This window comes from Acanthopagrus latus, chromosome 5 (assembly GCF_904848185.1).
Source record: "Acanthopagrus latus isolate v.2019 chromosome 5, fAcaLat1.1, whole genome shotgun sequence".
In the NCBI taxonomy this organism is placed as follows: domain Eukaryota; kingdom Metazoa; phylum Chordata; class Actinopteri; order Spariformes; family Sparidae; genus Acanthopagrus; species Acanthopagrus latus.
In genome coordinates this window covers 11,729,720-11,749,716 of record NC_051043.1, presented here as the reverse complement: position 1 = coordinate 11,749,716, position 19,997 = coordinate 11,729,720, and the positions used below count along the sequence as shown (strand labels likewise).

General features: G+C 42.9%; 2 protein-coding genes across 3 annotated transcripts; both read left to right on the top strand.

Annotated features, from left to right (window-relative positions):
* Window positions 1–129: 129 nt before the first annotated feature.
* On the top strand, window positions 130–12,737 carry arhgap25 (Rho GTPase activating protein 25). Of its 2 annotated transcripts, XM_037099273.1 has the most exons (11): window positions 130–592; window positions 4,433–4,635; window positions 5,691–5,778; window positions 6,141–6,254; window positions 7,554–7,758; window positions 8,868–9,000; window positions 9,117–9,190; window positions 9,823–9,944; window positions 10,449–10,603; window positions 11,322–11,866; window positions 12,102–12,737. In XM_037099273.1, the coding sequence occupies exons 1-11, from the start codon at window positions 529–531 to the stop codon at window positions 12,301–12,303; spliced, it is 1,905 nt and encodes a 634-aa protein (XP_036955168.1). In that variant the 5' UTR covers window positions 130–528; the 3' UTR covers window positions 12,304–12,737. The 2 variants fall into 2 exon arrangements, with proteins under 2 accessions (XP_036955168.1, XP_036955167.1); XM_037099272.1 differs by lacking the exon at window positions 130–592 and having other exon boundaries at window positions 3,537–4,635.
* A 3,182-nt stretch (window positions 12,738–15,919) lies between these two features.
* On the top strand, window positions 15,920–19,516 carry bmp10 (bone morphogenetic protein 10). Its single transcript, XM_037098462.1, has 2 exons — window positions 15,920–16,709; window positions 17,219–19,516. The coding sequence occupies exons 1-2, from the start codon at window positions 16,301–16,303 to the stop codon at window positions 18,298–18,300; spliced, it is 1,491 nt and encodes a 496-aa protein (XP_036954357.1). The 5' UTR covers window positions 15,920–16,300; the 3' UTR covers window positions 18,301–19,516.
* The last annotated feature ends 481 nt before the right edge of the window (window positions 19,517–19,997 follow it).

Below are 19,997 nucleotides of genomic sequence, written 5' to 3'. Positions count from 1 at the left end.
GGTCAGTAGATGAAACCTTGAGCTTTGACCTTATGATTCAACTTTCTGAACACTGAATCTGTGCTCTTGCCCTTTTTGTCTCATGGCAGCCTGAGCTGGTAAGTGACTTGCTCACTGACGGACTCAAACCTTGAGGTGAAAACCATTTCCTTTCTGAAGACACCCGTGGGTTTTTTTGTGACACCACTCAACGCTAGTCATTTGAAAACTTCCCCCACTACACGAAGGAGCTCTGCACCTCTCAGTGAACCAGCGTGGAAGCCATTTGTACCTCGCTCTATAAGAACAAGTATGAACATGGAAGTAGAGGCAACATGAGGGGACGCGTTTTGAAGGGCTGAAAAAAGAAGAAGACAGATTAACACACAGGAAGTAGGAAGTGTGATCTGCGATATCTCCACTTCGTGTGTGTTTGTGTCTGAGTGTGTATAGGTGTGTGTGTGCGCGTGTGTGTGTGCGTGTGTGTGTCGGGTCCGGTGAGGTAAATGTGTGAAATGATATGCTGACCTGTGCTACGAGCTAAGGACAATGTCTCTGAAACTACCTCGCAACTGGGACTTCAGCACCTTCAAGGCTGAGACAGCTCGGATAGGTAAGCTGTGCTGCATTCACTGTCAGCAGGGTGGAGGCAGCACCATCTCGCTTCACTTTTTCTGCCACTTTAAAGTTTGGACATCTAGCTGATGATGTCTTGTAGCAGTAAAATGAGACTGAATTCCTAAACATGGGTAGTGCAGAGTAAAAAAATGCATGTCCACACGAAGGACAGTGCAGTTTATATTCAAAAATATAACCTCTGATATAGTAATGGTTTATTGGATTTAATTCAGATACCATGTTGGTGAATGAAAATGGGTGTTTAATGGAGAGAACATAAGTCTGATTGTAACTAGTGACCGATTCTGTTGTTTCAGGGTGTGTTTTCTTTTTTTTCAGCCTGTTTGAGACTTTTTACTACGAGGTGATGGCTGAACACCTTTTTTTTTTATTTCACACAAATCACTGTCATCACTAACATATAATGTATTGTTTCTGTATTACAACAAAGCTTCACGTTTAAAACTTTAAAATGCAATTCTGAAGCCACTCAGAGGTACTTCCCACTGGTTGCAAAACGACACAGACCGACCTGTGTCTGTGGATGTGCGTGTGTGCGCATTCAAAACTATGTGCAGTCACGTAATGTAAAGCTACCATCCAGCAGTCTAGACTGACTGATACGGTGCTTACCAGCCTGCTTTGCCCAGTGTGGAATCAGTGCAGTAACATGCCTTGTTTTCTCTCAGGCTCAGATGGCACAACAGTTGCAACACTCTGATAACAGAGGTGTGCACACAAGCAATGACTGGATGAATTCAAGACTGTACACTCCTGCATCCCGTTTTGCTGCGGCTCTAATCACCTTAACAATCAGCAGTACTGGTTGTTCAGCACTGTGGGAGGAAGTTGCTGCTGTAGTGAACTTAGTTTATCTGCTTCATGTTGACTGAATATAATATTATTGCTTATAATGATAGCATACCCTCCTGAAAGCTGATGACATGGCGTCATTGTCTGGTGAACCATGACAGATGACAGATTCATACTGTATGACTGGGGCTGACAGCAGGAAACTGATGCAAGAGCTCAGTTTCTGCAGAACTCTGACTATGTAGCCGTTGGTGAAACGTTGCCTATACACTGCACATGGGAGTTTCAGTCTATATGGTGTGTGTGCACAAACCTGTCAGTGCATAGGAGTGAATGTTGACAAACTGCCTGCCCTTAACTCTTCCTGATGCAGTAAACTCCATTCATCTGCTGCTTCATATCAGAGTCCGAGTCAGAAATACTTTGCTGATCCCTGTAAGGGAAATTACACAATATCTCATAATGTATAGGGTTAAATGAGCTGTTTGGCAATCTTGAAATATGTTGTTTTGTTTACCTTCTGTTGAGAGAAATTGACACCACATTCATTTCTGTAGTCTAAAAACAAAGCAGCATCCAGCAGCTGAATAGCTTAGCTTAGCACTGACCCTAAAGACTGCCCTGCTGGAAAAACCAGCATAGACCAGAGTATGAAGAGGAGTGAAGCTGGCTGTGAAAGCCCAAAAGAGTCAGTGAAGTTGTCACAGTACACCAAGTTTATTGAACACAAGCTTCAAACCTGCAAGATTTTCCAGGTCATTTGATGATTTCACCCGAAACAAACTGTAAATACTGCACTAAGTATATAAAAATCTGAACAGGATTCAGGCACAGGTGTTCCCTGCCAAGCATCCCATGCTGGTCACAGCGCCTGAAAATATTACAATGCATCTTTATTTTTTGTGTGCCACGAAAATAAAAACAATGTAAGGTTAGGTAAGGTAACAGTAAAAGTAATTTAAAAATGACAAATTATTAATGACACAATAACAATATTTCCCCCAAAAGTACAATCCAACAGGCCAAAGTGCTGAACATTCAGAAATTATAGAAAAATACAATAAAACAAGGCCATAAGAACAAGCCTGTAGGATGAGAGAACTCATCTGTGGTACAACAGTGAATGCTTCTCTATCTCCTTCCGGGCGGCATCAGGGTGAACAGGCTGTTAATATCCTGTGGGCTCTGTGTAGACACCTCTCCAATATCACTGATGCTCGGCCCAGCATCTTTAATGTGACCTTGATGGTGGACCAGCTTCATCATGCTGCTCCACTAGCTAAACCAGCACCAAACCACCACTAACCAGCATAGACCTGCATGGAAATCATGCTGGTCTGGTTTGGATGGAGACAGGGGGGTAGACAGGGGGAAAACGCTCGCCTGGCTCTGTGAAAAGTTGACAAAATCCACCTACTGGCAGTTCTAAAGCTCTGTGTTTAAGGGAGCAAATCTATGTTCCCTGGGGTCATATGTTCCCCAGTTTAATATTCTGTCAACACACTCTCTTATTGAGTTTCGGTCAAATAACCCTAACGTCTAACCCCAGAGCTGGGGAACATAAGAACCCAGCGAACACTGGAACACCCTGGGAACCTAGGGCCCTGGAAAAATAGGAGTGAGTTGCTAAGTAAAATGTTCTATCATATTTGTTTGTACAAAAGGGAAGTTGAGGCGTTGAGTGGTGTTATAGCTTTTGAAGCTCAGAGGCTGACATGCAGATAGACACGAGTCTTAAACCTGAAGCAGGAGCCAGCAGCCAGTTAGCTTAGCTTACAATGAGGATTGTATACACATTAAATATGAAATGCCTTTAGTTGTAGTTCCAAATCAACATGAAAAGCCTCCACACAATGGGTATATATATCTATATCTATATCTATATCGCTCTCTCTCTCTCTCTCTATATATATATATATATATACATACATATATATATATATATATACATACATATATATACATATATATACATACATATATATATATATTATATAATTCTTCCCTGTATATGCCTTGACGTGACTGAAGACGCAAGAGCTGTGCTTGACGTAAATTGTTTTGTAATCGTGGGCCCTGAACACACTTTGAGGTGCTGTGGGACGGCAGACTCATCTCGAATCGCGGCCAGTTTAAAGGAGCTGTGTGTTTGTCAGCTGAGGGTGTGGTGTGACATCAGCCTCTGTGTGTGGGCTTTCTGTGTGTGGACTTTCCACTCATCAAGGGAGGGTGATGCTTTTATAATTAGACCAAAGGACTGTCAAACCTCTAGCCGGAGACCTTCAAAGTGTCACTGGCCCTCCGGCTACGATGTGGCAGCTTCCTGTTTACCCATGCGCGGCCCTTCTTCTTCTCTTCTCCTCTATCATCTTGCTTAACAGGACGCGGTGAATTTAAGAACAACTGAGCAAGTGGGCTAAATCTCAATCCGGCTATCTCTGCAGTCCCACCACCCTGCCTGGCACTCAGACTGTCTCCGTCCGTCTCTGCCTTCTCTGGCCACGTAGACCTCTGCCTCTGTTCTTTCATAACTCCATTAATCCACAACATTGCGGCCTCTCACAGGCACCAGAAGTTAAGGGTGACAAGTGTCAAGGACTGGACATTCTTCCAAAAACTCAAAGTAGAACGTGTCAGTTTCACTTCAAGTTTAAAAAGAAACTCAGTCCCTGAGCTTTTTGGCTTGTTTGTTGTTGTTCAGTTGCCAGTCTCTTGCAGACCACCGTGTTATTTGTGTCAAACAATCACAGCTGCATTCATTCACCTTCCACAGGAAGCTGGTCAGCTCAGACCAGCAGTTTCCCTTCAGCTCGAAACAGTAGAGGTGAAGAACAAAAATAGGCCACACTGAAGCCTCAACCTTGATAGGCTGATACATATTCATATGAAAAGGAGGAAGTGCTCTGCGCTGAGTATAGCGCTGATGTTTTGATAATGTCTCACGGCTCCGGCTGTGACAGCGCGCCTTGGGGATTGCTATTTATGAAACTTTTACCAACCGCTCTCTCGTGGTGTTTGGCAGCACGATCCAAGAGCGTGATACCTGGAGAGGGAGCCCCCGGGCCGGGCTCACCACGCTCCTCCAGGTCCATGGAGAGGCCGCTGAAGGCTGGCTGGCTCAAGAAACAGCAGAGGAGTTTAGTCAAGAACTGGCAGCAGCGCTACTTTGTGCTGAGGGGAAGCACTTTGACTTACCACAAAGATGACAAGGAGACCACGGTCCAGGTATGACACTGGGGTCATATGTCTTCATCATATTATAATAAATGTGTCCTCTTTTTGTCAGCTTTTATATGTATGCCTTTAAAGTCACATCTGTGTCCTTATCACATGATGACGCCGTACATTTTTACATTTAGTGATGTTATACGTAAAAGAAGCAAACCAGCATTATATCAAAACATTTATTATTTATCTCATACATGAAGTTATAATCTTTTGTATTAAATTGATTTTATATTCGTAGATTCTTTATCGGAAATGTGTCCATTATCATTTTTTATCAACACCACAAACACTTTAGCTGTGGCCTGCTGCATGCTTCCTGTTGACAAACCAAATGATGCTTGAAGCCCCACAAGAGAGACCTTCTACCACTGAAAATCTTTTAGACTCGTGTTTAAAACACAGATCGACCTTCCAGCCAAGACTCAGTAGTTTTTGATACCATGCTGTAGATCTGTCAGTGCCATTACAAGTAACTTCATATGGGGATAACTACAACCATGTATGCAGGGAGCGTGGCCAATGTGTTTGTTTGCTCCCTTCCTTCCGATTTACTTCATGTTTAGACTTAAATGGTAGTGACACTGGAAGGGAGAGGAGCATTCGTGGAAAAGAAAAAAAAAAAACTTTATTCACCATTCAGGGACACTGAACAAGAGCATGCATGAGCCCTACACATCATCTGGTTCATGGACAGGCTTTAAAAGCCACAGAATTTATGGGGAATTTCTCGAGTTGTTTACGAAGGGGACCGTGGGTGGAGAATGGAGAACAGAGGAAGTAGGCTGAACCTGTAGTGCCCTGGTTAAGACCCCAGACTAAACGATGATTTTCATAAAGCCCTTGTGATACAAGAAACTTGAACCATAGCTGCAGTGAAAATACCTGTTGAAGCTGTGGTCACTTACTGAACATGGTAGAATATGTTGGTGTATGAGAGAATGTACATGTAAATATTAGTCTGACTATAAGTGGTTGGTTGTTACAGTGACAGACTGTGGATAGTACACTGATGTGCCTTTTCTGTGTCTGTACTCCTATATTTCGGTCGCCAGGGAGTCATCCAGCTGCGCTTCAGCAAAGTTAATGAACTCCCTCCGAACTCTGATGATCCTGGGAAATACCTCTTTGAGATCATACCACGTAAGCACCAAATTTGATCCTTTAAAGAGACCTCAGGGAGAGAGACCCTTTAAAATTGACCTCAGGTGTTGTGTGCCATGTTTATTCCAGCACCTAAAGATGGTTTTGTGTGCAGCTTGAAACAGCAGCTCTCATTAACATTTCATGTATGTCAAGACTTTTAAATATTAAATGTCCCTTTCTGTTAACTCTTACTTGCACAGTAGGAAGACAGAAAAAAAACTACCAAGACCTGATAGCAATCTCAATCCACTCTGGAAGTCTTGGTCTCAATTTCACAGTTCCTGACATGTGCCTCCGCACTACAAAATGTTTTTCACTTCAAAATTATGCATTTCTCCAACAATACAATCAATTCACAGGTACGACTGGAGACAGAGAGCGGTGTCCCTATGTGTTCATGGCAAACTCCCAGAGTGACATGGAGGAATGGGTCCGCACTCTGCGCAGAGTCATCGGAGTGCCAACAAGTGGAGGTTCAGTGAAACCTTACATTGTTTATGTATGACACTGCAGCTATATCTGACAGGACATTCCTGGAAATAAAAGGAATAGTTGAACATTTTAGCCATTATGTTTATCATCATTAATCATGTTTGGAGGCTATGTAACTGAAGCAAGTACCTGGTAAGATTATCTTTGCACAAAGGCGGAATCAGGGGGAAACAGCTAGCCTGGCTCTGAGCAAAAAAAAAAACAAAAAAAACTGTAAGTAAATACTTTGACACAAATTTCCCTTATTATACAGAAAATACAACTTTACATCCTCTGAATTCAAGTTTTTCTCTCTTTAATTCATGCTTAATTTAAACAAGAGGCAGCACTAGAGTAGCCACGAACTGCTGCCAGCTGTAGCTGCCGTTAGCCAGTAAGCTCAGCTAATCATGCAGCTAGCAGTGTGGACTGTAAGTTTGAAAGACTGGAGAAGTGTTAGTGTTTCTACTGCTAGGACAGGTGCTTTGAACTGTGATCTAGCTTTTTCGCATGCCAAACATTCTTTGCAACTCAAAACATAGATGTCATAGTGACATACATCTTTTGTTCCTTAACATTCTGTTGATAATTTCAGTCAAATTTTGAGTGTTTTCAACCGAAATTCTTAAGTGTTGAGTCATACGACACACACTAGTTCAAACTGGACATCACTCACCAAAGCGGTCTTGGTTTGTCCGTCCACAATCACCTCTGGTTTGGTTGAAAGAAATCCTGAAATCACTGAGTAAGATGTGAAAATATCCCAGCAACCAAATCACAGTTGATGTAAATCGCCTCTGTACTCTACCCCCGTCCTCAAACTGACATCTGACAGTTTCAGATGTTCAGACCTTGTTGTGTCCAGCCGAAGTTGCAGTCCAGGCAGACCTCAGTCAGCTAATAGGACGGCTTAGCTGCACTGCAATATGAGCTAGCTTGCTAAGAGTCGCTAGTCATAACAGCCAAAGACAGCCAGCAAAGAGTATATGGAACAATTTAAGAGTAGATTGAAACAATTGACATAAAGTATAAACTTTTAGTCATTTTTAACAAGTGAGTGGGTAAAGACAGGTTGGCTGTGTCCCCCGTTTCCAGTCTCTTTGCTAAGATTCTGTATGCTAACCAGCTGCTATCCATATTTAGTGTATCTGAGTAATGTGTTATTGTTCTCATCTAATTTTAACAAAGAGAAATTGCTTTTTTTCTTTAACTGCCAAAGAAATGACTCAAAACATAATGTCAAAAGGGCAGTAAGGTTGTTCATTTGAATTTGAACAATGTCATGTCTTACCTGTCTGCAGTTTTTGGAAAGGGTCTCATGGACACAGTAACATATGAACAACGTTTTGGGCCTCACACGGTGCCAATCCTGGTGCAGAAGTGTGTGGAGTTCATTAAAGAGCACGGCTTGGACGAGGAGGGCATCTTCCGCCTCCCGGGTCAGGACAACGCTGTGAAACAGTTCAGAGATGCCTTTGATGCAGGAGAGAGGCCCTCCTTCCCCAGGTAATGCACTCATGGTGGCCACTGTACGGACTAGTATCATGTGAACTTGACTTCAATACAGTATCACAATGTTTGCTCTACATTAAGCTGAACATTTTGATCTGATGCCACAAAATATGGCAGTTGTAGTGCTGTGCATGTGTGTATGGTACACTTTATGTATTTTGTGTGAAATAGGGTTAGTCCGGTTGTTGAAACACACAGGAAATATTGAGTATTACTACTCATAAGGAACAAAATGTCCGTGGAAATCAATGGAAGCCCTCTTTGAACCTGGTTGGCAAATGAATGCTCTTAAAAAGGTCACTGCTATATAAGGAGAAAATGTCCTAACCTCAATCAATTGAGAGCATCATCAGTTTTTTTTTCTTTCTGAGAAAGCACGGAGAGATGAGAGAGATGCAGAGCGGCTGATAGATTTCTGTCTGCTCAGAACTGAAGGCGATACCACATCCTGTTCTGGCAGGCAAAGAGGAGGAAGCCTCTATTACTCAACATCACAAGCTCCTCTGACAGAGCACTGTTGATTGAAACACCCATCTCCCCTCACTTGTTTGTCTGCTATCCAGTGAGCGCAGAATCGAGTAGAAGCCAGCGAGGGCCACAGAAAAGGCCAAAAAGAAAACAAAGAGCTTCAGTGTTTTTCCGCTTGGGTTGCATTCTTGGCAGAGTTCAAACAGCAAAACTGATCCAAGCCCGCTGCTGAAGAGGGCCAAGCATATCCAAGACAGCAAACCTTAAGGACCTTAAGGAAAAAAGTGATGTGTTTATACGACTTCCCACCATATGAATGCCTCTCATCCAGTCCAGTAGAATATTTACACAGATCTCTTCAAGATGGAAAAGTGTGAAGACATTAAAACTATAACAGCAATTTTTTTGTTCAAGTATGTGTAGAATTCATTGAAAACAAATACATAAGATTCAAGCCAGGTCACAGGCTTAGAGTCGAGCCAACTGCGTGACAATGATGTAGAGGGTAGGTTAAAACTCATGCAGCCATGTTCTGGTAAAATTACATGTTGTGTTCTGTGTGCACTGAGTGTTAAAACTTAAGATACAGTTATACTGTAAGTGCATGTTCATTTGATATGTGTCTTTTTCCGCAGTGACACAGACGTCCACACGGTGGCATCACTGCTCAAGCTGTACCTGCGGGAGCTGCCTGAGCCTGTGGTGCCGTGGACTCAGTACCAAGACTTCCTGGACTGCACCAACATGCTGGACACCAGCAGCTCAGAGGTACAGTTGGTTTATTTAGTACATTTCTACAATGTGTCTGAATATTTGATTGTGTGCATTCGAAGAAGTGGTTCTGTAATATGTTAAGTGTGTTTGTCCTTTAATCTCTTGCTCAGGGTTGGGACAAGCTGGACAAACAGATTGCTCTCCTCCCCAGAGCCAACTACAACCTTCTTAGTTACGTCTGCCGGTGAGTAGAGAGAGCAGACAGGGCACCTTTCCAGTTATTGTAATCACAAATAAAGAATTTTTAGTGTTGTGGCTTTTATTAATGTTAATGATACAAATGAGATGAAAGAAACATGTTGTCCTAATACGACAAACCGGACCACCACACACTCAGAGGAGGAGGTTGTGGAAGCCCATTTGTGCCTGCTAAGAAAAAAAGGTGGTGACAAATGTAGTCTTTATTAAAAAGATAAATATTCCCATTGTAAGGTGTTATTATGAAATAAAAAAGGCAAAATTGTGAGAAAAAAGTCTTTACATATAATTGTGACTTTCTATTTCATAACTTTGACTTCTTATTTCACTATTTTTACTCCACACGTGACAATTCGTTACAATTTAAATGTTTTTTCATCAATGTTTATTTTTCTTTAACTGACCCCAACAAATGTATGGTTATAAGGTTATATTGTCGAACTCTGGGACAAAGCGTGATAGGGGACGCCCCGTAATTGGAAAGACTTCACTAACATGTCCTTGAGCATGGCATTTCACTATAGATCTACCAGATCTCACAAAGGCCTTCTGGCCAGATGTTCAGACATCAGTTTAACCGGTGCCTTTTGTGCTGATCATGTCTTTCTTGTTTCCCAGGTTTTTGTTTGAGGTGCAGCTGCACTCTAAGGTGAATAAGATGAATGTGGAGAACTTGGCCACAGTGATGGGGATTAACCTGCTCAAACCTCAGATAGAGGACCCAATCACTGTGATGAAGGGTAAGAACTTGTCGCTGAGGTGTCCTGAGCCAGCGTGTTGGCAGAAGTGTGTTCCCTGATGACCTTTTAAAGTTGTTGTGAAAATTGCATTGCTCACCATCTGGAACACAACCTTTCCCTAAATGATCTCTGACTGCCAGTGTTATTAAGCAATCACAATAACATGTGGCAACACTGCGACATGACTACATCCTTTTTTTTGTTTTGTTTTTATAAGCAACTGAAAAGAGACTTTCACAAAAAAAAGATCTCACAAATTAGGAAGGCATGTTTCACTTCAATACCCTTGTAATTGTGATACTGATAAAGTAGCAAAAAACAAATGCCACTTCATCAGTTCCATGAACTTTACTTACTGCCACTACTTGTTTTTTGAACTACTGCTGTCATGTGATGTGTATGTGCTTGTGACTGAGGAGAGTGTATCAAGAACTTGGACAAGAACCTGAAGACAAGATGTTTTGATCATAATCTTTTCTCATTAGTGTTTGTTTTTCTTCACAGCGACTCCACAGATCCAGAAGCTGATGACAGTGATGATCAGACAGCATGAGACTCTGTTTCCTCTCTCCAAAGACGTGCTCCCCTCCCCTCCCTCAAAGAAGGCGGAAAGCCAGAAGAACACTCCCCGGAGCTTCGTGGGCTGGGAGTCCGCAGAGGTGCGAGCAGTGTTTTGAGGGCATATTTTGGCGTTACACAGGCAAATGGATGTGTTCAGTAAACAGGACAATGTGATGTCCAGTGGCGAAAAGGACACATGCCAGAATATCCCCCCCAAAACATTTCTGTAATAATGTAACTGTAGTTTTATAGTAAATGGACTGATATGAGAGTGGTAATGATCTCCTCATCTAACTCTCGGCAAGAAAGTGAATAAGTTGACCCTCCAAGATTAAACCACCAGAAGATAAGCTGTTTACAACTCTATATACAGTCTACTGTGGTATCAGCAGGCCTACGGTACCTGCTGGCATAGGCACTACCATGTAGTACTGGTGTTACTACTTAAACGACCTGCGTGCTGCATAAAAGACTGATTTATCTGAAGGTGCTGCAATTAAATCATGATGCTTTGGTGGTTTTGCACTTGTTCTGATTCATTCTCAACATCCATGAAAAACACACCGGTTTCCTCTTACTGATAGATTCATTATAAAAGTCTTGTGATACATTTTCTTGAGCACAGTGGATAATGGTTTTCCTAGATGAGACCAAAATAAATTATTTCCCTAAACGGACTGATTATTCATGATTGAGTAAATAATTTACCATTAATATACATTTTATTGGATATAATATACACTATATGTATGGTAATATGAATATAGTATATGTTAATATTCCGCAGTTAATTTTTTGTTTTGTGTCTCTTCTCAGATGGGTGATGCATCTCTGTCTGAGTCTCCAGAAGAGGAGGATGACAATGACAGTCCAGGTCCAGACAGAGGAAGCTTCAGCCCCCAGTACACCCCTCAGGAGCCCCTCTCCCCCTCCTCAGACGACTGGGCCGGAAGTCCCCGCAAACGTACTCAGACCCTGCCCACCTTCAACTGTCCTCTCACCGGGATGGCAGCCAAGACGGACGCCCTCAACCGGTGGAGTCGCATTCAGGAGAGCACCGAGGAGAAGAGTGGGACATTTGCTGAGGACATTTTTAAGATACTGGACTTGCGGAGTTCAGGTTCATTGTTCGGGGGGTCTCAGATCAGTAACAAAGAGGGAGAGGATAGGTTAACAGCCCGGAGAGGAAGTGATAACACAGGTTCTTCTACTGCTGGCTCCCCAAAGCCTAACAGTGACCCCCGGCCTGCCCCAGTGCTCACTCATCAGAAGAGTGTTGGGAGCCTGACAGTGAGCGGTTCAGTTCAGCAGGTCAACAGCAAGTCTGAGCAGAAGAACGATAACCAGCAGCTGATAGACAGGTGAGGGATCACAGTTACTACTGTTACTAACGTCAAAATTACCTTCCCAGGAACCATTTTAGCTTGACAACCTTGAGGTTGGGGATTTTGAAAGTTTTTGTAATTGCAAGGGTAATAGCAACCCAAGGAGATACACGCAGACCTTCAATATAAGCATGAAAATTGGGAAGATTTGCTTCCTGAGCTTTTTTACTGTACATCTGAACCTTGTGTGTCTCTTCGTGGTCTCTTGCAGTCTGCAGCAAGAGAACAAGGAGCTGAAGGCCACAGTGGCAGAGCTCCAGTCTGCTCTGGAGGCAGATCGCCGCCGTGTGGCCGCCCTGGAGATCTGCCTGAGAAATGCTGAGCGCAGCCGAGATGAAGCTCAGAGACGCAACGAGGAGCTGCAAAGAGACATTCAGCAGTTCCTCACCAAACAGCCACAAGCTCCCACCTAATGGTCATTTTCAGACTCACTAGTATATGGATTTGTGACTTTGTTATCTCAACAGAGCTATTTTCACATGAACTGGTTATGTAATACTATCCACCTCTAGTGGGGCACTGGATTGTTTCTATTTGAGCCCTGTTTGCTCCACAGAATAAATTATTGGCTCATTTGTTTGTGCCTCTGAATAGAGATCTAAACAGGGTTTAATATCACTGTTCACATTAAAGACTTAAGTGCAAGTTTGTTCCTCCCTGCTGCAGGAGTCATCTCACTCTATATGAACTTCTGTGATCTGAGGCTGTTACAGAGGATATGTAGGAAAAGACCCTTTGATCAGAGATCAGCTGGACTGAATGATGTGAATGGTGGACAGTTCAAATGCCATGTGTCATATATGGTTTTGATTTCAGTCGTAAATTAATAAAACAGCACAAATTGATGTCTCTTTGTTGATATATAAAATGATTTCTCACCACATATTTACAGAAAAACAAATCAGTTCACCTTTTGTATGTCTACATCATTGCTAAAAAGCGCTGATGATTGCTTTAGTTTAACCAGTCCTGAAAGCAGTTGACATTATATACTGGACTGGCAGGGTTAATGGGACACAGCAGGCTTTTATTAAAGTCCCCTTCCAATCTAAAATGTGTTTTTCTTATTGTTAGATAATACAGTTAGATGTTTGAGCTTCAGTTTTTGGAATGTTGTGTGTGCAGAGATTGACACCAGAAGGTTGTTTTCACATTCCTCTGCTCAAAGTCTACATTTACTCTGCGCTCAATGAAGATCTGATTTAAAGAGGCGGGCCTAAGAGCCCGATTTCTGACATCACCAGGAAACACAAGTGTAATGCGGAAACTCAAAGCCTCTAGTGCACATACCTTGAGACGGGACTTTACAGTTAAGTAGAGGACATGAGAGAGAAGGATTTCAATATGATAATAGATTAGATTTTGTGTTAAAATTTGAACTACTTTCAGCATGCTAACATGGTCACAATGTCCACGCTAAGATGCTGATGTTTACAGTAATAAGTATAAGTAGCACTAAACATCAAGTGCAGCAAGGAATTATGGTAACATTAGTGGTTTTGCGTGTATTTATTTAGTCATAAAACATGGTAATGGACATGGTGAACAACATTGCCATTCACAGAGCCAAGCTGATAGCATTTCAAAAAACAGATATGAACTAGATACCTATGAACTTAGAGCACAGTCTGTTTTATCAAAGCTGAATTAATCAATATATATATATATATTTTTTACTTCAATAAAGATTTAAAGGACTGGCAGCAGGCAATAAACCTGCTGTGCTACCTCCCCATGAAACTGCAAACTCTCAAAAATAGTAACTACAAACATAGTGGAGCATTCAGCCGCTACTGCCACACTTTTCCCAGTTAGTGACCAGTTAGTGAATTTTGACTGTAAATGTGTTGGGAGGACATGGCTCAGGGTCTGCTGGACGTGTAGGCTAATAGACAACCCATACGACCTGATGACTTTGTGGTAGTATGTCAGATGGTGTGTAAGTTTTCAATCCACTTTCCATCCTAAAAAGCACAGTAGGGGACACACATATGAAAATGTAAAAAAAAAAAAAAAAAAAAAAGTCTGGATATATTAAATCTGCACAAAATGTTGTCTATTGCACAGCTACATCTAAAAATAGCCACTCTTTCCTTCATAAATCCACTTTTTTTCCTCCATAATGGAGACCATATGTACAAGACTGACTGTGTGAATGTGTGTGTGTGCAAAGAACATTGCCATTATCAAGCCTTACAGCCATCAGGAAGATGTGGTAGTCTGTTGCCGCAGCAGTTCAACAGTGTGAGAGATAACAGCACGTCTGTCAACTGTCAGCTGAGTGGCAGAGGCAGGAAAAGCTCATTCTTTCCCATCTGTGTGACGCACCGCAATCAGGAGTGTATCTACAGGTCACACAAAGAAGCTCAGGAATGACAGTTGTGTTGTGGAATGAGGGTTCAGGTGATGAATGGGTCACTTGTTCAGAACTGTGGAGCAGTCAAAGTGACTCACTATTAATTTCATCAGAAGATACGACTGCTTCATCATGTACCATTTATCTGCACATTCAGTAATGACCCAGGATGGTGAAAGTCTTTCTCCATGAGTCCTCACAATTTCCATATCCTTCACATACGACTGTCAAACTGATCAGGAGGAAAGTCTTTAAAAAATGCAGTGTTTCTAAGAATGTGCCTCTTCTACTCTTTCGTTGTACATCCTGGCAAGGAGCCTCTTATGCCCAGATAACCCATTTCAGACACGGTGTCTAATTACCAGAAGAGGAGGTACACTCAGAACATTTAAGCAAGCACAATGGGGGTCAAAACTGTGTCAAAGACAGAGTTGTTTATTTAGCTTTAGCTCTAAAAATCCTGTCCAATCATTTCATTTGACCTCAAAGAAATGATTTAATGGCCTGTTCTCGCACATTTGACCGTACTCTCATTACGTATAACTGAAGTCCTCCACGTGGCTTGTTGAATATATTGCTCAAGCTTTAGTTTAGGTGTTCTCCTACATGTAAATGAGACATGAGGTAGTTGTATACAGTTATCAATGACAAGGAGATACAGCCCTGAAACTGGGGAACGAGTCGCTGCGGCTCTCACAGACTTGTTCAGTTGCTAACCCAGTGATGGTAGCAAAAAGCATGCTGGGTAGCCTTATTGGACTGAGGTACATTAGATGCTATTTTGCTTGTATTTAATATGAGGCATTTAACAGAGTTTTTTATTTGTGGATTTTAAATTAAACTAAGAGAGCTTTCTGAACATGTCTAACAATCCACTAACACACATTTCCCAGTTGGGGAAGTCATTGTATTCATGCAGTGTGTGTTGTGCTTCAGAGGAAGGCTTGAATTCGGAAAGGGATGGGATTTTTTTTCTTTTTTTTTTTTCGGTCAGATACTTTAAAAAAATCAGCTTGTGCTTGTTGGTTTCATTAGCTTAAATCCTACCAACCCAAGCTCCAAATGAGCATGAAAGATGATTTTGTTGTCCTCATGAGCAACTTGAAATGTTCTCAAGTCAGCTCAGTGTCTTTCACCCTTGATCATTAAGGCCTCACACCTCATTGCATTTCAATTTCATTTGGACAAGAGTTATCTAATAGATATATCCTGTTACATACAACGATATCAACAGACCCTTGGCGTATTTTGTCAAAAAGAAATGGTCAATGGAGCCTAGACAGCAGCCCACAGAACTCCACCATTTACAAAGCAAATAAACAAATGAAGAATATCAACCCTGGAGCACCCACCCAAACAAAATAGCGCATCCACAAGGAAGAGGCTACAGGACAGTGTTTACAAAATCCTCATTAAGGAAGTTGTGAGATAACACACGCTCATGTGCATCACACAAAGTTAAAGGCTTGCACGTACACACACACACACACACACACACACACACACACACACACACACACACACACACACACACACACACACACACACACACACACACACAAGTAAGCAAAGAGACCATAAGCACTGAGCCCTGCAGAGCCCACCATATCATAGATAAGAGACAGAAAAAAAGAGCTGGAGAGAAGCGAGCAGAGCACAGAGAGAGACTGACACAGGAGAGGACACAACAGCAGAGACAGAGATGACACGGACAGACAAAGTCAAGCCTTGGCCACCCTGTCACCGGAACTGCAGCCCTGTTGCAAAGGACATCAAAAGGTGTGCATGAGAATAAATGCTGTGAGATCTGGGAGAGGGCAGCAGGAATACTCACTCCTGCAGGGAGACTCACACTGGTCAGTGCAAGGGTCAACAACAACTGTCTACTGCCGGGAAACCAGAACTTTCTTAGCCAACAGATGAACTGACCACAATTTACAGTGACCTTTGGATCAAGGCGTTCAAGGATCACAATCATTTGTTCTTACTGTTGCATCAGCCCATCCATTGATAACCCCAGAGACTATACAATAGAAAGCTGCAGATTGTCCTTCATGGCGAGCGTTTGGATATCTCAACTGGGAACCATCTGCAGCTCCAAGACTTTGCTCTTGCTGTTTTCCATCCTGCTGCTCCAGCAGCCTCTCTGTGGACAGACCAGCCCGATCTCAAACACCCATCAGAGGCATCGCCCTGCTCCGGGGCTGGGAGACGGGCACGGAGGGGTGGTGGATCCATCACTGCTGGAGCAGGACAGCAACATGAGCATGAAGAGCCTGCTGGAGAGCCTGAAGGAACAATTCCTGAGGACTTTCAACCTGTCTGGCTTGGGTCCCCCTCCCCTGTCTCCTGGAAGCACTCGAGAAGATCCACCTGAGTACATGATGGAGCTCTACAACCGTTTTGCAAATGACCGCACTGCCATGCCGACAGCCAACATCATCCGAAGTTTCAAAAATGAAGGTAAGAAACCCTCTGTGCATATGGTGGTGCCCTGTTGATCTTGTAGGTTGATTAAAAATAAGAATGAGAGAAATGAGAAAATTAGAAAAATGAAAAGAATGAGAATCTTCTGTTGATAACTTCTAGGATATTTACAATTTAATATAATAATTATCAGTATAATACTTTTTTTCCTCATTACTGCAGGGCCAAAAACTGTAAGTAATTCATCTCAGACCAAGGGTCTAATTGTTGATATCTTCTCTTTCAAGTAGACTGTAGCTTCAAGTATGTACTAACAAGATTTTTGCAATGTTTATGTCAAAATGCAAATCTTCTTAAAGTGGAACATCTTGCATTAAAATTGTGATAATAGTTCATATTTTCCAATTGGGGTTGAGACTGAAGACAAATTCTCAGTGGGGTTATATTTGACTAGGTTTAGGATATGTTCCTGAACTCAAACTAAAACCTCAAAAAGATTGTACCAATATACTGTAGTTTAACGCAGACCATTTTTTGTACCCTAGATTCATCTCCCAGTGTTGTCGGTGTTGGAGGAGTGAGGCGTCACCCACTCCTCTTCAATGTGTCGGTCCCCCATCATGAACACATCACAGCAGCCGAGCTTCGCCTCTACACCCTTGTCCAAAATGACCGTCACCTCTATGATGGTGTTGACCGCAAGGTCACTATCTACGAACTGGAATCGCATGACAGAGATGACAACTCGACTGATGAGAACACCATGCGAGGTGACGGATTCAGAGGAGGAGGAGAGCGGACAGAGCTGGTAGAGTTGGCTTCGCGCCAGGTCTATGGCACCGATAATGGCTGGGAGGCCTTTGACCTCACTGCTGCTGTTCAGCGCTGGCGCAAATCCGACACTAGCACTACACAACGGTTGGAGGTGCACATCGCCAGCATGGTTAATGAAGATACTGTTCAGGGTATGACAGAGGACAACAAAGACAAGGATCCACCTGAGGGAGACATGAAGATTGACACCAGCCCTGAGGAAAAACACAAACCTCTGCTGATTGTTTTCTCTGATGACCAAAGCAGTGATCACCGTGATGACAAGCGCGAGCTGAATGAGATGATTGACCATGAAACCTCAAACATGCTTCCCCAAAACGACTTGGGGACAGGCCTGAATGGGCTGTGGGGTGAGATGGGGCAGGACAGGTATGAGGGTGATGAAGAAACTGAGCCAGATGAAGAGGACCTCCTCCAAATGCGCTCCAATCTGATCTACGATACAGCATCCCGCATTCGTCGCAATGCCAAGGGCAATCACTGCAAGAAACAATCACTGTATGTAGAGTTCAAAGATATTGGATGGGACAGTTGGATCCTTGCGCCCACTGGCTATGATGCCTTTGAGTGCGCTGGCATTTGCTCCTTTCCATTGACAAAGCATGTCACACCCACCAAGCATGCCATTGTCCAGACGTTGGTCAACATCAACAGTCCTCAAAAGGCGGCGCGGGCTTGTTGCGTGCCTACCAAGCTGGACCCCATCTCCCTGCTGTACCTGGATGACACAGGAGTGGTCACCTACAAGTACAAGTTCGAGGGCATGGTGGTAGCTGAGTGTGGCTGCAGATAGTCCATGCTTTGAGAGAGTTCAACTCTTTGCAGCGTCTTACAGTATGAGGAAAGACAGAACTGTGATAAGCGAAACTGGAGGTAAACCAAAACTGTCTTCATCAAAAGGACAATTGTTGGAATCTCTGTTACTCAATGAGATTGGAACTGGTTTAAACAAATGAGCGTGGACATATGTATGTTTTACACTGCAAAACAGAAGCAAGTGCTTCATATCACTTGGCCAAGGGCATGAATACCAGTTGCCATAAGTTTGTGCCACAGATCTTCAGTCAACTGTTGCCAGCAGTGACGCTGAGGTGTGTCCTCATACTCACAAGAGCACAAAGGCACATGAGTTCCCAAAGGACCAAACCCAGCACATCCCACTGTGTGTGCGGCCTGGTGGGAACTAGTGGGTCAGTTGTCCCCCTCCTTCTCCCTCCCCCTGACATCTGTCTTCCTCTTTACTTATCTCTTGCCTCCCCACTTGATGCAAACACTAATCAGCACTTCATGTGTCCTGGCGCAGTGAAGTGACCTCCCTGAGGCAACCTGACAAGACATGAACTCTCCAGGCTCACCTCCTGCCTCCTGCAGCCTCCTGATACGTAGGCGCTATGCAGAGGTCCTAGTGGCAGGGTTATCTATCCCAACCCTGTTTCCCACTTCACATGCCTCTTTTCCACTCCCTCAAGCTACAGCGATAGCAAGGTGTGGGGGACTGAGAAACATGTATACCACCACTCAGGACGCCATTCTGGGCAACATTTGAGGTGGTCGAATGGGGGAGTGGGACAGGACAAGGGGGCAGGGGTTGTCCACATTCCTCGGCAACAAACAATCTTAACTCATGGCTCACGGCTCTCTGACCTATCAACGCATGCCCCAAACATATCTCAAAGTTATGCCATGTATTCAATTTGTGAATATGAAAACATGCCTTTTTAGGCCGAAACCAAGTATGGAAAATGGGACACCGTGTTGCATTCCCTTTATTGATACTTAAAGGAAGTACAGTTAGAGAAATATGTTTCTTTTGTTAAAAGCCTTTTGATACCTCTGCTGCTTGTGTCAAAGTAAAGACTATTTATTGTTCTAATTTATTAATTTTTACAACAGAGTAGATGACTATTATGTACATTTGTAAGTTGCTTAGTGTAGAGAGGGTTTTGTATCCATGACAATGCATTTGCAGCACAAAAGTAATTTTGTTGGGGAGAGAAATGGTAACAGGTTTTAAAAATAATAAAGAACAATTACTGAACAAATAATCTATCGGCAGTCTCCTTAACTGCGCATGAATCTGTGATCTTACTGTTTCGGGAAGTTTTCACATCATGTCATTAGGATTATCTCACATTAAGATGAATGTAAATATTTGGAGCAAAAAATACCAAATATTCATAGTTACCACATTTCAAAGCACACTGGCCTCTCAGCTTTGCTTTCTATTATGTTTTAGGAAGCAGCTGCCTGACCAATGATATAATGCATTGCTTACATTCAGATCATTCAGTGGAACAGTATCAGCTCACAGGTCATAGTTCATACATGACACGCAAACAAAGAACCCTGGGAAACTGAGTGGAAGGCCCGCTAATGAACAAAATGGATGGCCTGCTGTTCACGCTGACAGCCAGCAGATGACAAACAGCTTTAATGGACAACCTGTTCATGAGGAGTATCTTTTTCTGTCTCACTTAATGTTCTATGAAC